Source organism: Pteropus vampyrus, unplaced genomic scaffold (genome assembly GCF_000151845.1).
Source record: "Pteropus vampyrus isolate Shadow unplaced genomic scaffold, Pvam_2.0 Scaffold306, whole genome shotgun sequence".
NCBI lineage: Eukaryota > Metazoa > Chordata > Mammalia > Chiroptera > Pteropodidae > Pteropus > Pteropus vampyrus.
The window spans coordinates 1,738,974-1,758,925 of NW_011889087.1; the positions used below are offsets into that span (position 1 = coordinate 1,738,974).

The window sequence follows — 19,952 nt, forward strand, 5'->3', positions numbered from 1 at the left end:
AAAGCTTCCCCAGAATTTTTATCCTGGTTTGCCTGGATTAGCATAAAGGCAGAGCAAAAATTTCATCTTTGAAGGAAGTAAGGTTAGATCTAAAGATATCTGCATGGCATTGGTTTATTACTTATGTGGTAATAGTAATGAAATTGAAAACTTAGCACCAGTGCTTATTAGTTAAATGAAACTGGTTTTCTGACATGAGTGACTCTTAAGGTTAGAAACTAATATAAACATAAAAAATTGAAACCAAATATTTTCAACAAAGTAATTTATTTTTTTCCTGAGAGACTAAATTTAGTACAATATTTGTTTTCATAACATCCAACATGTCTTATGTCAAACTTAACCACTTTCTATGCAGCGACTGTGGTGGAGTGATCTATTTTATTTGACTACCTACCGTCAATGTAATTCATTTGGGTAGTTTTAAAGCATATCAGTGATCAAAATGTTTCTCCCTACAGTTACTCCTGCATTCTCAATCAGTTTCTTCCGCACATCATCTAAAGAAAATTTATGTGGTGTGATTACACTCTTTTTTTTTAAATACCAGGATTTCTAAAACTAGGTAAAACACCAACATTTTAAACATCAGTGTTTCTAGTTAAGGATAGTTCAATTAAATTTCATCAGTACATTATATTATAATTTAACTCATGCTAGAAATGTTACAACCCAAGATCTTCTGAGTCACATAATACCAACATTTCATATTAATGAATAAATTACTCGGGTTCCATACAAAGATATTAAGTGATGAGAAACAGAAAAAGCCAAGCTTTCTAGAGCTCTTTTTAAAAAATACAGAAGCAAACTAATGAACACAACTACACAAAATATACACTAACCAATTGCAAACTAAACTAGTTAAAGATTAACCTTAAAAAATACATTTTAGAACTTCGTGATACCCTCATAAAAGGCAGCAAACTAAGGGTATTAAAACAATAGTCATTATTTTAGTTACTGTGCATCAAGTCTAAAAGATTCAGATAAAGGAAATGTTTTGTTTTGATTAATTTAAATACTTTAAAACTGTATTTAATAATTGATAGTATAATTAAATTTTAAGAATATACACAAATGATTTGAGCAGGTTTTATATTCAGTAACTTGCATGGTTTTTACACTGGCACTTTTATCACTAATTTAGGAGAATCAGATGCATTTCCCTCCATATACTTAGGCACTAAGATTTCAAATTTATAAATATGGTAGTATTTTAAATATTAAAATTTTACATGAATATTGGGTTAGCTTTGTTTTCCTTTGTTTCCTAGGTATTATCCAGTTTTGCAAGGAAAACACTTTTATATCACAATCAAAACTTGGTTACTAGACTGTAGCCATAATTGGGTTACAGTCATTTAGATTCATTATTTGGAATTACACTTACTAAGGCAGACCTACATGAAACTTATCTTCTAGAAGAATTTCACATTTGCATTTACCTGCACTGCAGAATGAGTTTAAGCAATATTTTAGCTGTTAGGAAATATTTACTTAAACTTATCTTTGACTACTTGGAACTCCTACAGTAGTCAACTTGACTTCTGACTTCACTTTATATCTGATTCATTCCAAATATAAGATTTTTAAATAGAAGTTAGACTTCATTAAGGTTTTAACTTTAAATCTGAAAGAAAATTAATGTACTGAAATATTCAAGTTTGACGAGTTCATTAAAATTTTTTAGCATGTCTTGATACATTTACTTATCAGCTTTTTATTCTTCCTGCTGGCATTTCCTTAATGTTTGTTTGCGTCACCTCTCTGGTTCATTGGATTGCTACTATTTATACTTTCATGGACTTTATCTTCACAGTTTACTATATCTTGTAAAGCCTTTTCCACATCTGTTTGGCCAGCTGTACTGGCTGTTTTTGGCAAGGTCATCTGCAGTGCACACCACAGGGTAGTGCGTGCTTTCCGGGTAGCCACACACATCTCTTTAATTGCTGAAGCAAGGGCAAAAACATCTGTAAAAGAAACATTCAAGGCCAGTTCACATTAGATACCATTTAACCCTTTTCCCTATTTTGAAAAAGTGCAGCTTGCTGCCAGCCTTAATTTAAGTAACCCTTAACTCTTAAAGCCCAATGTTATGCTACTAAATGATCAAACATTATTTTTATAAAAAGATGGGTACTGACTGACCTAACCAAAATACTTAATATTTAAAAAGTTGATACTTAATTTCTGACTTGTATGACGACTATGCTTTGGGTAGAACAGACTTTGACAGAGTTATTATAATTAAATTGATATTTTGTTAGTTAGATCAAGGTACTTTTGGAGTAGGTTATATGGGCATCACTTACCAATTTATTCTTTAGATAAGTGTAAATTTTAGAACGCCAACCTTTTAACCTTAGAATCTGATTTTATTAACATTCAAACTATGTCACCGCCTTATCAAAATAATATGCATTAATATTTATACCTCTGTCATCTTGGCATCTAGGAACACCTTGCCTTTGCCTATTTGAAGCATTAACAATTTCATCCTTTCTACGTGACTGTACAATGTGAATGGACTCCAAGTGTCTATCAAGAGCAGTAGAGATATTGGCATGAAGGGGAGAGCTTCGAAGACGTTCCATTTTGCCTAGTAAAGTCACAACCTAAACGGGAAACAAAGATGGAGTCAGTCTTTTGTACCTATTTGTATATGTTAATTCTAAAAGTGTTCAGGTAGTCAATTAATGGAAATAAGCAACAATGAAAAAAGCCAAACATTCCCATGTCACTAACATAAGTGCAAATGTAAGATTGGACACAGTTTTTGGCAAAGAATAGCCTGCAAACAGAATGTTATTAGGAGAGATTATAATCTAAAGGAAAGAAAATTAAGCTAAAAGGGAAAAGTCCTAGACTGATTAATCCTGACCTCAGCAAGTCCTTTCTGAGCCTCCAATGTTCTCTTTTTGGCAATCAAATATTCAAGTAATAATACTGACCTAGTGGTAGTTTTAAGGAATCCATAATCCAGAAAATACTGATTTAAATTTGGGTTGAAATAAATTCTATAATTATTAGAACTGCTAAGAAAAATTATGAAGTCTCTCAATGTTCTGGTTAATTAAGCTTTAAGAAGGGCACTGATAGATCAGTAAGGGGTGTATGTTTCATAGTTGTATATACCTAACTTGTTTCAAATTCTAACCTTGGAAAGTGTAAGGAAAGAGAACTTTTTGAATAACTGCCTTGAGAACGAAATGATTTAAAATTCATATAAGCACTTAGTGTTCAGTGATTGGAGAGAGTAGAAAAATACCTCTCCAGAGGCTAAAGGCATCTAAATGAATGCCTCTGCCCTCACGCTCATGTCAAGTTTCTTTAGATTAAGTATATACCAGTTCAGGCCCAGGAAGAAAACAAAAGTGTACAGGTATTAAATATTTTGCTCCCAACTGCACACACAACCAGCTAGATCCTTGAAGGGATAACAAAATACAAAAGAAAAACACATTAATAAGACAATCATTTTGAATAAGTGCTAAGTATAAAGAAAGAAATTTGCACTGGTGATTTCTGATAAAAAGATTTTTTTCAGAATTCTATAAAACTTGGAAACTAGAAAGTAGTACATGTGAAAATATTTTTGCCTTCTGTGAATTATTGATCTAATGCTGCTAAATATAAATAAAATAAAATTATTATAACATCTATAAACATAACTTTCTAAATTAATGTAACACATAACCAAAGCTGGTAAAAATATATTTCTTAACATCCAGTTTGCAATCCTTTGATTTTTTTTGCCGAGAAATATATTACTAAGAAAAAGGAATTTAAATTTGGAACAGTTTTAAGAAAAAATAATAAAACATTGAAGTTTTTATTAACATAAAATCTAACTACAACCCATGTCAAAATCTGACTATAAATTTCATTGTACAAATTTACGAATTTGATAAAAATATCAACTGACCAAGGCTGAAAGCTAGGTAAAATCGATCTTTTCCACTGAAGTAGTTCACATCTATATTTTAAAGACAGCATGGAAAAAGTAAGAAATTGGTGTTCAATTAAATAGACTATGTTATGTTGATTTTCCTAATTCATAAAATGGCCTTTATTCAATCACAGAAACAACTTGTTTCACTGCATGCTTTTTCTCAGGAATTTTCATCAAATTTTATTTAGAAAACCAACTTTTTAAGAGAGGAAGATCAAAAAAGAATAATTTTTTATAGCTGATTAGAAAATTCTGAAATTATAAAAGAATAGGAATAATTCATTAAACCGATAAGTATATAGGTATGTATAATTTCATAAAATAGCCTTGTTTTGGAAAAGTAGTATATTACTTCAAATCAAATATAAAGAATCCTGATATTTGATGAAAAGTAATATATTGCTTTTCTAAAACAAGGCTATTTTATAAAATTATGCATACCTATATACTTATCGGTTTTTAATACACTGCTGTACATATTTAATGTTTGTTGAATAACTCAAATGAAATATAGTAACTCCCCATTAATTTACCGTCTTGTATAATAACAGCACAGCTTGCTCATCAAGCTAGAAAACAAATGTTTGTGACTAAGAAATGGGACTTTCTCTAAAAATAATAGTTAAAATGGTTTTGCTTAAAAAAAAAAAAAATCTGTTGAGGATTAGCTCCACTACAAATTTGGGTTTGAAGAGGAACCATTTAAGTTACTAAACTGACTTTTTATAATGATTGAGGCTATTTTCCGTTCTCTAAATATTAATCGTAGTTTTAAGACCAAACATGGAAAATAATATATTTCAGAGAGTTACAGATAAATGTGATTTTAAAGTCCTTCGAAACTCTTAACTTGCTGAAATGTTTTAAAATTTTATCAAGCAATTTAAAAATCCACTATTGGAAGTTTTTACAGCTTACCCTGGCTTGTTCTCGAAGTTCATCCACAATTAAGCGATCAACTCTAGATGGGTTGGAAGTCAGCCTTGGAATTGGAGTATTGTTAGTACTGGATACTTTTTTCCCTGGGTAATTCTTGGCAAGGGCCAATTCAGTCTGTGAAAAATTATATAATTTTTATATGCTGAATTTTCCAAATATGATTCAATTGTGAATTATATATCTCATAGGCCTAAGCAATAAATTGAAAATTATTCCTTTAAATAAAAATTGTTTTAGTATCAAAAGACAGCAAATAAAAACTACAGTACCAGTGTTTTGTCATACTTAGTGCAAATAAAATACCTGAACACTCCAACAGTTTAATACTTTAAAAATTCAAAGAAATTAACTTTTAACCTATTAAGGAAAAAATCTACTTCATAGGCAAAATAAATGTTACTTAAGTAACAATTTTTTTAAACCCTAAGCTTTTTAGTCTTTAAGTCACCTAATTAATTCCTTATAATCATGGACTTAAATATTTCCCATCAGAGAAGAATTCAGCTTAGAAATAAGGCAAGTATTCAAACTACAGTAATGTAAACAAAATAAAGATAGGCACAGGAACATATTAAGTTACTTCTAAATGGACAGATTTGTGTTACCTTTTTTCTCTCCTTTTCTAATGCTCTCCATTGTTCATAGCACTCCTCTAGACGAATGTGAAGTTCACTAGCTGGTCCACTACGGGTTTTAATTGGTCTTTGAAATCCAAAAGTTGGCACGAAACCAGAAAAGGAATTATCACCATACATCATATCGTTAAAATAAGGGTATAAATGGCTTAAGTCATCATAAGAAAACAAATCATAGGAATCCAACAGTGGAACAACCGAATGGCCAAATGGGTGGGTGGATCTTAGGGGAAACCCATTTGAACCAAGTTGTTGAAAACTCTGATTATGCCTTAAATCTCCCATCATATAATTATTAGAAAAGCATGACGCCTGTGTACGATTCACACGGCTATTAATATTGTTATCTCCACTTCCCTGTCTGTGGCCATTAAAATGACCCTGTGCCTCCAACAGATCTTGGTATGTATTTTGCGATAAGCCATCTAAATGCTTTGGACCTTCCTCAGGATCATAATGTCCACTCTGGGGCTTAGCTTGAAAATTATGTTTTACATTTTCAATGATCCCATACTGCTGAGCTGAATAGTTTTCACAAAATCCATTTGGCTGCTTTATTTTTTTATCGGTAACTGATTCAAAGAGATTTTCTTCCGCAGTCTTTGTTAGTCCTTCCATATGATTGACAGATTGAATTCTTTCTGCACCATTATAATTGAAATCAAGACTAGAAAATGCTGAAGGGTTTTCTTGGCAATACTTCTGAAATAAATTGCTATTTGGGGTTAAATTTGTGGATAGTTGGGGAAAATCTGAAGAATGGTTAGAACCTTTTGAAGCTGCACTTAAATGACTATTTAATTTCATCAAGTTACCTTGATTTCGATAAGGAATGAGAGTGTTATTTTTTGTCTGGACAGTCATCCAAGTTGGTCTATTTAAGTTGATACCTCCTGAAGATGTTGAGTTTGATAATAAATTCACTGATTTAAAATACTCAGAATTTGGGGGTTCAGGTTTAGCAAACGGCTTTTCTGTGACATTAGCAAAATCATTATTAGTTGGACAAGCTGTATGAGGTTTTAGTCCATATTCTGATTTTAAGCCAAAATCAGCAGTGAATGCTGCTTCCTTTGCGAACTGTTTTTCTGTCAGGTGTGGTGTAGTTTTTGGAAATGTGAAATTCTGCTGGTCAGGTATTGTCTCCTCCATTTTTTTCTGATTTGCTGGTTTAACCTGAAATAGCTTTGTGTAGGTGTCTGCTTCTACAGTTGGTGTTTCAGGTGTGCCATTGGCTAATTTTTTACCATCTTGGACAATAAAATTCGAACACTTATTAAGCTTAGCCTTATTAGGATGAGCATATTCTGGGTATCTGCAATAATCTGCATTTTCATTGTATCTATTAAATTGGGAAAGAAACATCTCTGCCCTTTTTTGCTGTAATGGTGCTTCAAGACTCTTAACACACATTTTCTCCCTTCCATAAGGGTAAGTATCAACTCCTGATTCTTTCATGATGTCAGACAGGCCAGCTTGTGGTGTAAAACAGTTTTTGATAAATGGATATTCTTGGAATGTTGTCTTAGCTGTATCATTTGTCTGAATATTGTAACAGTTAGAATGATCACTTCGTAAAGGGTACATCCATTGTTCTTCAAGGTCTAAACCAGTAAATCCATGATAAAGTTCATCTATTTTTTGTTGTGGTGTGAGATTACTATTATGCAGGTATTGCTTTTCCACAGCTGACATAGATTCACCACTATAAAAAGCTTGCTGAGAGATGGCTGTATCTATTGGCCTTTTGGTTTCTGTTAAGAGGTCATGGTGATCTGCAAATCTGCTTGTGTTCATTGGCCAAACTGACTTTAAATTGGAGGAGCAGGTCCTAGAACAAGTAAATATATTTAATTACAACTTAGGTTTTTAAAGACTTTATATGTCCTCAATGGAGAAAGTAGGAAAGGTTTTCAAAAATATTTATCTTGCCCCACCTCGCCATTCTCTAATCCTTTTCAACTTTGCCTTATAAGCTACCATTACATCCAAATAATTCTGTCACTTGAAATGTGCTATATACTATATAAACAAGTATTTAATCTTAATATGTTTTCACTATACTTTCCCAAGAGGCATTAACAAAGACCTAAGGCTGATGACTACATGGTCTTACATAAATTTTTTATCTTTAGTAAGCAGAAAACAAATTTTTCCTTTAATTAGGTTATTAAATAAAAGTATTGTTGACCACAAATGAAAGAAAGATGTATTTTGCTGAAACTATTATTGAAATTAAAATATTTTAATTGGTTACATGTATGCTGCATACTTCCCTATTTATGAAATAGGGCATTTGGGTAATATGGCTTTCATACCCAAATAAAACAATTAAAGCATATTTAAAAGATTTTTACCAAATGAATAAAATCCATATGGTTTTCCACAAAGCAGCAATGATAGTTTTATTCTTTGGGATATATGTACAAAAGCTCCTTGGAATTTATACTCTCTAAGCCAAACTTTAGCTCATGAACTCAAGGGAAATAGCTCTGAATTATGTAAGAATAATTTTCCAAATGAAAGTTCTTAGTAGCAAATTAAACCTTAGACCGAAACTTTACATTGTATGGCAAGGACTTCAGCAACATCATGTCTCGTAAACAAATATCTGAATTAAGATGATCTTTTATTAAGTAAATATAAAGGTTAATAAATAGGGTAATCTAGTATATTTGAATTTAAAGGGTTACTATATACTATATAGCTTATATAATATACTAACCCATCAGCAAAATACGGCTGTGACTTATCTTGTTCTTCCAAAATATTAGACACAAGTCCATATAAGTCTGTTTCACTGCCATAGTCATTTCTTTCTGTTTGAATCCTAAAAATAAATGATTACATGAAAATTGTTTTACTCACACTGATATACAATATACTGATTTCTATTTCCAGACTTATTCTACCATTATTTTTCTATAAAATATTTGGATTGAATCTATATAATCATTTCAAATAGGGAACAAGAACTCAAGAATAATTTCAACTTTACCATACTGCCTATGCTACATAAATATTTCTCCTTCATTTCATATTCTATGCCTAGTTCACAATGTATGCTTACCTCTTATTTCTCCAAAACACATGATATTCATTTTTTGTGACCAAAATATAAATCTGTGACCCATGATTCTTGGTACTTTGGCTGTTCCTTAAAGCATGTCCGGTTCTATTATACATCATTCCATCAACAGTTGCTCAGTTTTTTTTAAATTTGTGATTTGAAAACCACATGAACCTGTTGCTCTATTTTTGTGTCTCTTATCACTAAACGTTGGATTAAAAAGTGAAATGTGATATGGTCATCCTAGATACCACAGCAGTATTACAGTTGTTCCTTAAATGTAACACATTTGGGGCTATCCCTAAATCCTTGCCAACGAGGTGACTGGAGTTCCATGTGCCTGAAATTCTACCTGGTGACTAACACTATCTAAGTAATACAAAATGTAAAAACCACAAGGAGATGGAAAATTGGTGCCTTTTTATATCCTGTGGATTTGGGATAATTTGTTCCTAGAAGTAGTATGTTATTTAAAATTTTATCTTCTTGTTTTCTTATATTTTATTTGTAACATTTCATAGAGTTAAGACATTTTAGAAAAAATATATCTGCATAACAAACATTTCATTGATCTTCATAACTAGGAAGGGCCGAGTATTAGTAATCACTCAGCCACTGAATGATCATTAGGTATTAAGAAACTTGTATTTTGCAAGGGTATATGATTTGCCAAACTTTATACTTGCTAAACAAATGGTCTGCCTACAAGTCTAATGCTTTTTCCACTAGATGATGTTATTTCACAAATATTCAATATAAAGTTTTTCTGTATAATAACGTATTAGTATATATCTAAAAATATATTCAACGTAATATTTACTAAACTATTGATAGTTGTTATTGGAAGGTAGGGAGGCACTGTTAAGGTGGACTTCTGCTTTCCTTTATATATATCAGTAAAGTCTTAATTTTTCAATGAACACATATCAACTTAGAAAATATTTTTGGTTTTTTGTGGAATTATATATTACAGTCTAATAAAATCACTTATTTTCTAGTTTACTGAAAATTTTAAAATTTCAGCAATTTTAAAAGATTTAAAAAATAATTATTTCCTGCTTAAACTAAAGATGTATCAGCCTCCAACAACTGCTCCCTTATATATAATTACATATAATTTAAAAAAGGTAGATATCACTCCCTTAGGTTTCTCTTTGCAACAGCTGTCATAATATCCTATCCTTCCTCTTTTCAGTCTCATTATTCTTGTAGTGCCTGGCAAGTCATCATCGTCATCATTATTGTAAGATCTATAAAAGCAGGGGTAGTATTTGTCATGTTAATGCTAATATCCTCAGAGGAGAGAATCCGATATAGAGTAGGCCCTTATTATTTGTGGAATTGAATAGAAAAATAAAAGTCTCATATGTTTGATAAAAACCTGTTTACTGTGTACTTGTGAAAGAAAAAAACTACTGAAAATTTAGAATTGGATGCAAAAAGATTTAAAAACTAATTCATTTATATATCTTTCAAAAGAGGAACTTAAGGTTTACTCATTAAGGGTTGCCTCTAATGAATAAGTAATAAGCTAAAAAATATATATAAATAACTGCCCAGCACTGCGTTTCCTAAAAGTTTGATAAACATAAAATTATGCCATAACATAAAAATTTTAAAACATTAAAAAAGTGCTGATATAGGGATCAAAGAGCTAATACAACTGGGTTCCCATGTAATCCAAGTTAAAAACATTTCATTTAGCTTGAGAAATATAATTTATTAATTTACCTGTTCTTTACATTGATCTGAGAATTACAGGGCTGCTTAATATCATCTCCGTAAGTAGACCATGGTGCATAGAAAAGTGAAGAATCTACAGAACTTGAATATTCTGTTAATGAAGAAAGTGGAGTATAGGTCTGCCTTAAGTCAACATTGTCTTCATTCTGTAAATTTAAAGAAATGTTTGTATATCAGACACATCAAAACTACATTTATTTTAGAATATTAGTGACATAATAAGAAATAAGAGAAAATAACACATGCGTAAGAGTTGGGAGACAAAATCAAATCTAAACTTAGCCACTTAAGCTTACTTTATACTAGGGGTTGGTAAATTTTTTTGTAAAGGGCCAGATAATAAGTATTTTAAGGTTTACTGGCTGTTTAAGGTCTCTGTTGAAACTCTTCAACTCTACTGTTGTAACACCAAAGTAACCATAGACAATATGTAAACAAATGGACATGGCTGTATTCCAATAAAATTTTGTTTACAAAAACAGGCTCTTGGCAGATCTAGCCCCTGGAGCATACTTGTTGCTTATCCCTAGTATAAATCACAATTATTGCAGTTTTAATTTTTTGAACAGATGAGCATAACGTGGACACTAGCCACGTTATTTTTAATAAATCATTTACAAAACTCAGTCTTAATGCCCCTAATCTGTTAAACAACAAAAAAGTTAACACATATTCATATAGAATTTCAAAGAAGTTCCATATACCTTATTTTATTCAGTCAACCTTGTGACATAGGTATTCTATTTTAAAAATGAGAAAACAGGCTACAAGTTACTGAGCCAATAGGTTACAAAATTAGAACCCAAACTCAAGGCCTTCTTACTCCTACTCTGGGATCTTTTAAAATAGTATCCTTAATTTTCAGTCTCATTTCTATTTCCAAGAGATTGTAAAAATGAGATGATATAGAAAATGTTTTGATCTTGTTAGAACTTTTAAAGATATTACTACTACAATTAGAAGAAAAATACCAGTTCATTTTTCTTTTTATTGTGAACATTTCTATGATGAACTTTGAGTAAATAAGGTAAAAAGTTTGACTTTTAAGATTTTTAATGTATTATTTAAAATTCTGCCTCCTTCCAAAAAGGATTGAGGTGCAGTGAAAATAGTTCAAAATACTTAAAATAGTAGTATGAATTTAATAAACAATAAAAAAGATTAAACATTTAGATGTATTTTATTCTAAGATGCTTCTTTAAAGAAGTCAAAGTATAGGTTCATTATTTTTAACCTAACACATGTAATAACTGTAAATATCTACACATAACAGTAGAAATGATATTTTCTTATAAATACAGAAGAGATATAGCCTGGCTAAAAAAAATTCTAATTAGGCTTTTATTATTTTAATTAAAATTTACATAGAGAAGATATATTTAGATCACAGTATCCCCAAATTTTTGTTCTTATACATAACTGAAAAACATTTTAAACATACGACACTGAGTTTATATCAATATAAAATACCTTCCAATTATCCATCTTGAATAACCTCAAATATTTTATGACCATCTGGTTATCATGACTTTAAAACTTACACATTATAATTTTTATTTATAGCTTGTAATGTCAGAGGCTGGGAAACTGAGGCACAGAAGAAATTTTGCTAATAGTGCCACTAAAAACTACCTTTCCAAATGTTAGTAACTTAGAAAGGATTTTATCTTTAGAACCTTTCATAATTTTATTCTTTTAGTTCTTAAGTATTTATCATAGACCCACCTTAACTCTTTTAGGTGTGAAGTATCCAAAGTGACATAAATAACTTCATCTTTTTTAAATAGTTGCTTAAACAAAAGGAGCATTTTCAGATTAAAATACTTTTAAAAGGTTAGTTTAAGTTTCATTTTCTGTGGTGGATTCAAACATAATTATAAATATCTGGATCCTTTTCAGTTAAAACATTTGTGGAAATTAAATATGCAAATGGTTGGGGTTGGCATATTAATTTAGGTAACTGCAAAATGTATCACTTATATCCTTGATATACTTAAAATAACTGAAATTAACTTGAAGTAAATTTTAGTAGCGATGTTAACATTATAGAGAGCAGTGGAATGCTGGTCTTGGCAGTGAAAAACACCTGGATTTCACCTGGGCTGTTGTCACTTAGGGCACGAATCAAGCTCTGAGCCTCAGTTTCTCAATCTGCACAGTGGGTATAATACAAGAATGTAGTGTGGATTAAATAATTTATTTCAGGATAGTGTTATAATTCAAAGTATAACAATATCAATATCGATGTCCTGGTTAAATAATTTCAAATGAAAATGACTAACATTACTAAGACTAATTTAATATGACTAACAAAATTAAGTGTATTAAGATAAAAGGTAGCATGAAATGTAAGACATTGTTAAAGCCAGAGAATAAAAGAGTGACAAAAATTTCAACTTTAAATTATGAGAAGTATGTTTGTATGGACTTAAATGCTTGAAGGAAAAAATATTTTTAAGGTCTTACTAAGCAAATATGAATTTTCGTACATATCTGGCATCATGTGATGCTGAGAACAAGATGAAAACAATCAGTGAAAAACCTTATTCCTTGTTTTAAAGCAAAGTATGTATTCTATAAACTCGGTATTTAAAATGTTAACAGCTTTCTGGTCCTAAATTTGGAGCAATTTAAACATCTATGCGAATCGCTCGGGTAAATGGATCTGATTCAGAATAAATCCTCTAACACAGGGGAGAGTTGATTAATGCACCTGCGATTTGTAGCAATCATAGAAGGAAGTGGAGCCGGTCAACATCACGCTATTGAACACATCCGTTAATCTGCTGGCGTCGGCACTGAGGTTCCAACAGCGATTCGCACCTCCACGGAACGCTACCTTGGGCTGCACCAACAGGAATAAGAAACCAGAGAGAGACATCAGGCAGAGCGAAGCCACAGCTAAAACGGCTGTTCACGTCGACTGTTCGCCTAACCCTATTCGGAATCCCCGCGGAAGACACTAATTTCGGGTCCGCGCTTGCGTCCCAGGATTCCCTCCCTGCTCTCCGGCGGTCTGCAGATCCTCCCAGAGGCGCCGCCCCCGTCCTCCCGGATAGGCCTACGCCGCAGGCTACAGCCTCGGGGCCGCCGCGGCCCGACGTGTAGGGAGGCGCAGGCGGCAGCTGGGGCGTCGCGACCCCACCAAAGCCTTGGCTGGTCGATACATTCAGCCCGCACCGCGAATCTCCTGCCCCAGCCGGTCGCCCCGTCCCTCCGCCCGTCCGGGCGGCGCGGCCTGGGAGCCCCGTCGGGTCTCCTCACCCGCGACCTGCCCTCTCCTGCCCGGCCGCGGGCTCCTCAGAGAACAGCGTCTAAGGACGCACCCACTCCTTAGCCTCTCCTCACCGTCGCCATCCTTCAAGACAGGCCACCACCCCAGACCCTGACCGTCCCCACCGGTTACCTCAAGTCCCTCCCTTATGCCTGGGGGGAGGTGAGGGAGCGGCCAAGGGTCTCCGCCTCTCACCTCCATGAGGCCCCCCCAGCCCCTCTGGGACTAGGTACAGTTCCTGGGGCACGGGGACGAGGGGGGCGTCGAGGCCCGGCTCCCTCAGCCCGTACCCCGCCGCTGCTGCCACCGCCGCCGCCGCCCCGGGCGCTGCCTGGAGCGGGTCTGTGTGTGGGGGGGGGGGTCAGACCAGGGAAGGAAGGGCGGGGGAGAGAGGCCGTTACATTGCCAACCCCGGCACGCGACCCGGCACGGCCCCGCCCCGCCCCGCCCCCTCCTGTGAGGCCCGCCTCCCGCTTCGCACCCCCTCATTGGCCCGCTGCCCAGCCAATGGGCAACCGCCTCCAGGGCCTGTTACCCTCTAGAGACAGGGCCAAGAAGGGTCGGTTAGCGGCCCTCGCTCTCCCGCAGCTTCTGAGCCTTTCCCGCTAAAAGTAAACGTGTTCGGGATTGGTCCGGACTGGCAAGCACCAGCCCGATGATTGGCTAACAGGGCAGCCTGGGGGCGGGGCGTGGAGGGAGGGGAAGAAGCACGGGCCTACCCGGTGAGAGAAGTGATGGAGGTGGTTGGAAGATTTGAGAAATCGCTCAGCAACTGGCCAAACCTATTCATTGCGCACGTTGTGCCAACATTTCATTTTTGTTCCTATGGCTCCCCCACCTCCCAGAATCATTTGAAACTACCCAGAGAATAATAGGCCCATGCCGGTTTTCAGAGAATAAGGAACCCCTTATGGCTTTGGGTGGTCTTGGGAGACTTCCTTTCTAGGGAGAGCCACCCTCTGTTCTAGGCCCCAGGCTAGAGTCGGGGTGAAGGTATTTTGGTGTTAATGTAACTCTTGAACAAAGTTCGCTTCAATCAGTTGGCACTCATATTTGGGGATGCAGTATCTCAGAGAAATGGAAGTTGTTAGCCCCAGACAATGCTAAAATATTTTGTGTGCATTAAAATATAGAGGCTGCTAAAAGTAAACGCAGTAAGCACCTTTAAGGTGTTTATATTTAAAACGAAACTTGAGAAGCACTCACTTAAGTGGAAGATGCTCTTTTAACTTAGGCACAAATAGAAATAGGTTAAGGGGACAAGTTTTATTGGCCCTTATTGTCCTGATGTTGATTTTGAAGCTCTACTCAGTTTTGAGTTTAGAAAATCGTTCAGGTGATGTGGCTATATCAATTACATTTCTTCACCTACAACAGAGAGCTCGTTTCCCCTCTTTGCACTGAGAACTCACTGTTCTCTCACTCTCGCTCTCCCTCTCTCACTCTTTCTCAGTACCACGAAAAATTTGGAAAACTGGGAATCTTCTTATGCATTGTTATAAGATATACATAAGATTTACCATTTTAACCATTGTCGAGTGTACAACTCAGTGGCATTAAGTACATTCACAATATTGTGCAACCATCACCACTATCCATTTCCAGAAATTTTTTATTGTCCAAAACAGAAACTGTACCAAATAAATAATAATTCCCCATTTCCTCTACTCCCAAACCCTAGAAACCTCTAGTCTACTGTCATTATGAACTTGCCTATTCTATGTATCTCGTATAAATGGAATCATACAATATTTATCTTTTTGTGACTGTCTTATTTCATTTGCATAATATCAAGTTGCATGTGTCAGAACTTTATTCCTTTTTATGGCTGAATAATATGCCACTGTATGTGTATACCACATTTTGTTTATTCAATCATCAATTGATGGATACTTGGATTTTTTACTATTGTGAATAATGACGCTATGAACATTAGTGTATAAGTATCTATTTGATTCCTTTTTTTCAGTTCTTTTGTACATATACTTAAGAGTGGAATTGCTAGGTCATATGGTAATTCTGTTTAACATTTCGAGAAACACCAAACTGTTTTCCACAGGTCCTGCACCATTTTATGTTCCCACCAGCAATTCACCAGGGTTTCAATTTCTTCACATTCTCACCAACACTTATTTTCCTTTTTTTTTTTTTTTTTAATACTAGCCATTCTAGAGGGTGTGATGCAGTATCTCATTGTGGTTTTGATTTGCTTTTCCCTATGGCTAATGATGTTGAACATCTTTTCATGTGCTTAATGGCCATTTGTATATCTTCTTTGGAGGACTACTCAAGTCCTTTGCTCATTTTTTGGAGATCATACTGTATTGTTTAGTATTGGTATGGTTTATTTTGGAAATGAAGATTAGAGGAAAATTTAACACTCCATTGAACTCACGTGAACACATTAGTAAAGGGAACATTTTGGTTATGGAGCAGAGCAAGAATTTAGTATGCAGTTAGTTTTTTTCAGCTCTTGTATTTCTTTTTTGGAATGTCTCATTCATTGAACGTGTATTTTGAGAGGTGGATGTGATTGGTTTCACACTTACCCAAAGATATATACAAACCTCGATAAGAGTGAGATAGAGTTGTCAAATAATTGTTTTATGTCTTCTCTGCTTTCATCTGAATTTGAAACTTGGGAGATAGGGGGAAATGATGATCTTTCTCCATTTATTAAATGTCTCTGTATAGGTGAAACCATGAAAGATTTTTATGTAATAAGATCGAACAAATTTCAGTAACCTTGACCCAACTCAATGATGGTGCCCTCAAGTAACAAACTCATTATTTTCCTTGCTATTTTGAGGACAGTTAAGTGAATAGAAATTTAAGACTAGATTTTTAAAAAAGATATTTGAGAACATTCTTCGATAGACTTAGGAACAATTTAAACCTATTTCATTCTGAAAATTTGTGCAGAATGCAGACTTTCTCCTCCCAAATATATTTAAAAGTTAACTTTTTTCAACTCTGGAAGACAACGTACAATGTAGTACTTTTCAGTTACATCAATGAAGTCCTTTTTGTACTTTTACAGATACTTAAACATTTTGTTTCATAATGAAAAATTATAGGTTTCATTGAAAAAAGTCAATCTGCCCCCTAAAAATATTTTGGGTGATAAAATAAATAATTTCATTATTCTCCCAAGCAAAACTTTGAGTTTGAATAAAATACTTATTTTTGAAAATTTCGGGTGTATTAGGGTCACAACCTCCATGCTAAAGAGAGAACTCTGAATTAATCCTCCATAAAAAGCAATTATATAATTCTTAGTATATAATTAAACTGCTGCAGGATTGTTGTATATGCTCACATCTGCATTAAACAAATTGTTTTACGAGTTTCCTAATGGACTAGTGGTCCAATGATTTAAATGGACTGCAAACCTGCTGTAATTCAAACCATGCAATTCTTCACAGACTTCTCTGACTTGAGGGACTAAATTCCTTTAATTATTCCTTCTGAAATTAACTGGGCTGCCAGATATGGTTTCTCAACCTCTAACAGCTTGTTGGAAGCCTTACAAAATGCTCCTTTTTAGAGCTATTTGAAACTACTTTTCCCTTTTTGGATACTCAAATTAGTGGGGTGGTTTTTTTGTTTTTGTTTTGGTTTTAGTTTTTTGTTTTTTTCTTTTTTTTTCTTTCTTTTTTTTTTTTTTTTGCTCTTTAGCATTATTTTAACAGCTTCTTCCTTTATATGAGGTTAGCTTGTTTCTGCCTTTCCCCTTCTGATTGGATGGCGTTCTAGGTCATTCTCTCTTAATCTGTGTTCCAGAAAACTTGCAGGTTTCTTCTTAGTTCGAGCTGAGACCCTGAAAGATTCATGCATTTGCTTTTGCTGAATAAATGTTTCTGCATGGATTGGGGAAAGACACTTGAGTTGATTAATATTTATTGAAAATGATATTAATGTGCTTTTCCTATGGCAGATGCTTCTCCTATCCCTTCAAAGGTCCAAAGTGATATTATTTCTCATCTTTTTATATTTTGATATTTTTCTAAGTACAGCCTTTCTCGAATGGATTTTAGTGCAATTATATTTGATATTTAAACAGATGAATTTGACATTGAACTAGGGTTTCTTCATAATATAAAAAGTTCTGAATATCTGTTTCATTGCCCTCCAAAACTGAGGGCAATGAAACAGATATTTCTTAATGTTTGATTAGAACCAGATGTTAGAAAAGGTCATAGAAGAGTGCCACCAGGAAAAGGTACCTTAAAAGATGTTCTTATAAATTTTCTTTAGGCCTTTAAATTTCTCCAGATTTTGAGGGACCCCCAGACTATATATTGGTTTTTTGACACCAATGGACTAGACGACAGCTTCTTTTTAAAAAATTAAGATCCAGGGTTTTAATTTAGGCCACAAAGATCAAGGACTTATGAAGGGACGCATTTTTAAAAGTCCGTTAAAGCTTTGCGTGTTGTGATGTACCGCTGCAAGCAAGCTTTCTTCCAAAGGATAATCAAAGGACATTCATGAAAACATTGGTTTCTAAATTAAATGATCATATACCTTTAAGGTGGGAAATAGTTTCTAGATTTATAGAACCTTCCTGAAAATGCACAGCCCACCTAATCATTGCAATCTTTAAGCAGCCCAAATTTCTATATTATTTTTTCTATCTCACTTTCTATTTCAGCAGTCTAAATTACTGTGAGAGGATATACTTATAAGTCCAGTCCGAAAGTTGAGTTGTTTTGTAGTTTATTGTTAGGCAAGAGACCTGGGCATCTGTATTGGAGTTTGTCAGAGCCTGGAGATAGTTGTTCCATTGTAAAAGCTTTTAAAACCTGCTCATATTCTAAGCTGGTCCCTAATTAGGCAGGGTTCTCCAGCTCTGTTCTTCCCCAGGACACAAAATTGAAATCTGAAGAAGCTACTTCCTTGACTCCTGCTTTGGAGGATGAAATAAGGGAGGTTTCCCCAGTTGTAAGGCTCTACTTCTGTTTCAAGATCTTTACCTCTGATCTGGAGTCCTACTGCTTGTCTGGTTTAATAATCTGATAATCTGCTATGTCTCTCTCTCTCTCTCTCTCTCTCCCCCCCCTCTCTCATAGACTATTTTTTAGAGCGATTTTATGTTCACAGCAAAATTAGGTGGAAAGTACAGAGAGTTCCCCTATACTCCTTGCTCCCATACTTGCACAATCTCCCCCAATATCAGCATCCTGCACTAGAGTAGTACTTTTGCTATAATCGATGAATCATCATTATCACCCCAAGTTCATAGTTTACATGAGGGCTCATGCTCGGTGGTGTACATTCTATGGGTTTTGACAAATGTATAATGACATGTATCTGTCATTACATTATCATATGGAATAGTTTTACTGCCCTAAAAATCTCTCCTTCCATCCTAAACCCTGGTAACCACCATTCTTACTGTCTCCATATTTTACCTGTTCCAGAATGTCATATAGTTGAACTCATATAGTTGTAGCCATTTCATATTGGCTTCTTTCACTTAGTAATATGCATTTAAGTTTCCTCCATGTCTTTTCATGGTTTGATAGTTCATTTCTTTGTAATACTGAATAATATTTCATGTCTAGATGTACCACAGTTTATTTATCCATTCACCTACTCAAGGACATCTTGGTTGCTCATAAGTTTTGGCTACTATAAATATCTATGTACAGTTTTTTGCGTAGACATGTTTTCAACTCATTTGGGTAAATGCCAAGGAGCATGATTGCTGGCTTGTGTGGTAAAAGTATGTTTAATTTTGTAAGAAACTGCCAGCCCATCTTCCAAAGTGTCTGTACCATTTTGCATTCTCACCAGCAATGAATGAGTGTTGTTGCTCCACAAACTTGCCAGCATTCGGTGTTATGAGTGTTTTGAATTTTGGCTTTTCTCTTAGATGTATAATGGTATCTCATCATTTAGTATTCATTTTTCACCTCTTGCTTTTACATATTCCTGGCTCCTAACTGCTTCTCTACTTTTTCTTTCTGCTCCAACTTGTAGACAAGTGGTTCTCAGATGCACAGCATCACCACCATCTAAGAACATGTTAGAAATGCAAGTTTGGGGGCCTTGCCCAAACTTACTAAATGAGAAGCTCTGGGGATGGGGCCTAGCAATCTGTATTGTAACAGACCTTCAGGTGATTTTAATGCAAGTTAAAGTTTGAAAACACTCTTCTAGACTTGCACTGTCCAACATGGTAGCCTCCAGCCATCTGTAGCTATTGATCTCCTAGAATATAGCTGGAATGAATTGAGATGTGCTATAAGTATAAAATGCACTCCAGATTTTGAAGACTTAGAATGAAAAAAGAGAGCATAAACTATCTCATTGGTAATTTTTGTATTA

At 34.5% G+C, this 19,952-nt stretch overlaps 1 protein-coding gene across 2 annotated transcripts; it reads right to left on the reverse strand.

The window, feature by feature from the left end:
• Positions 1 to 672: 672 nt before the first annotated feature.
• Positions 673 to 14,000, reverse strand: MEIOC (meiosis specific with coiled-coil domain). Of its 2 annotated transcripts, none has more exons than XM_011377149.2 (8): positions 13,752 to 13,820; positions 13,059 to 13,190; positions 10,334 to 10,491; positions 8,258 to 8,362; positions 5,503 to 7,363; positions 4,877 to 5,011; positions 2,441 to 2,621; positions 673 to 1,976 (listed from the first exon to the last, which is right to left on the reverse strand). In XM_011377149.2, the coding sequence occupies exons 1-8, from the start codon at positions 13,818 to 13,820 to the stop codon at positions 1,747 to 1,749; spliced, it is 2,871 nt and encodes a 956-aa protein (XP_011375451.1). In that variant the 3' UTR covers positions 673 to 1,746. The 2 variants fall into 2 exon arrangements, with proteins under 2 accessions (XP_011375451.1, XP_023377294.1); XM_023521526.1 differs by having other exon boundaries at positions 674 to 1,976; positions 13,815 to 14,000.
• Between the last annotated feature and the right edge of the window lie 5,952 nt (positions 14,001 to 19,952).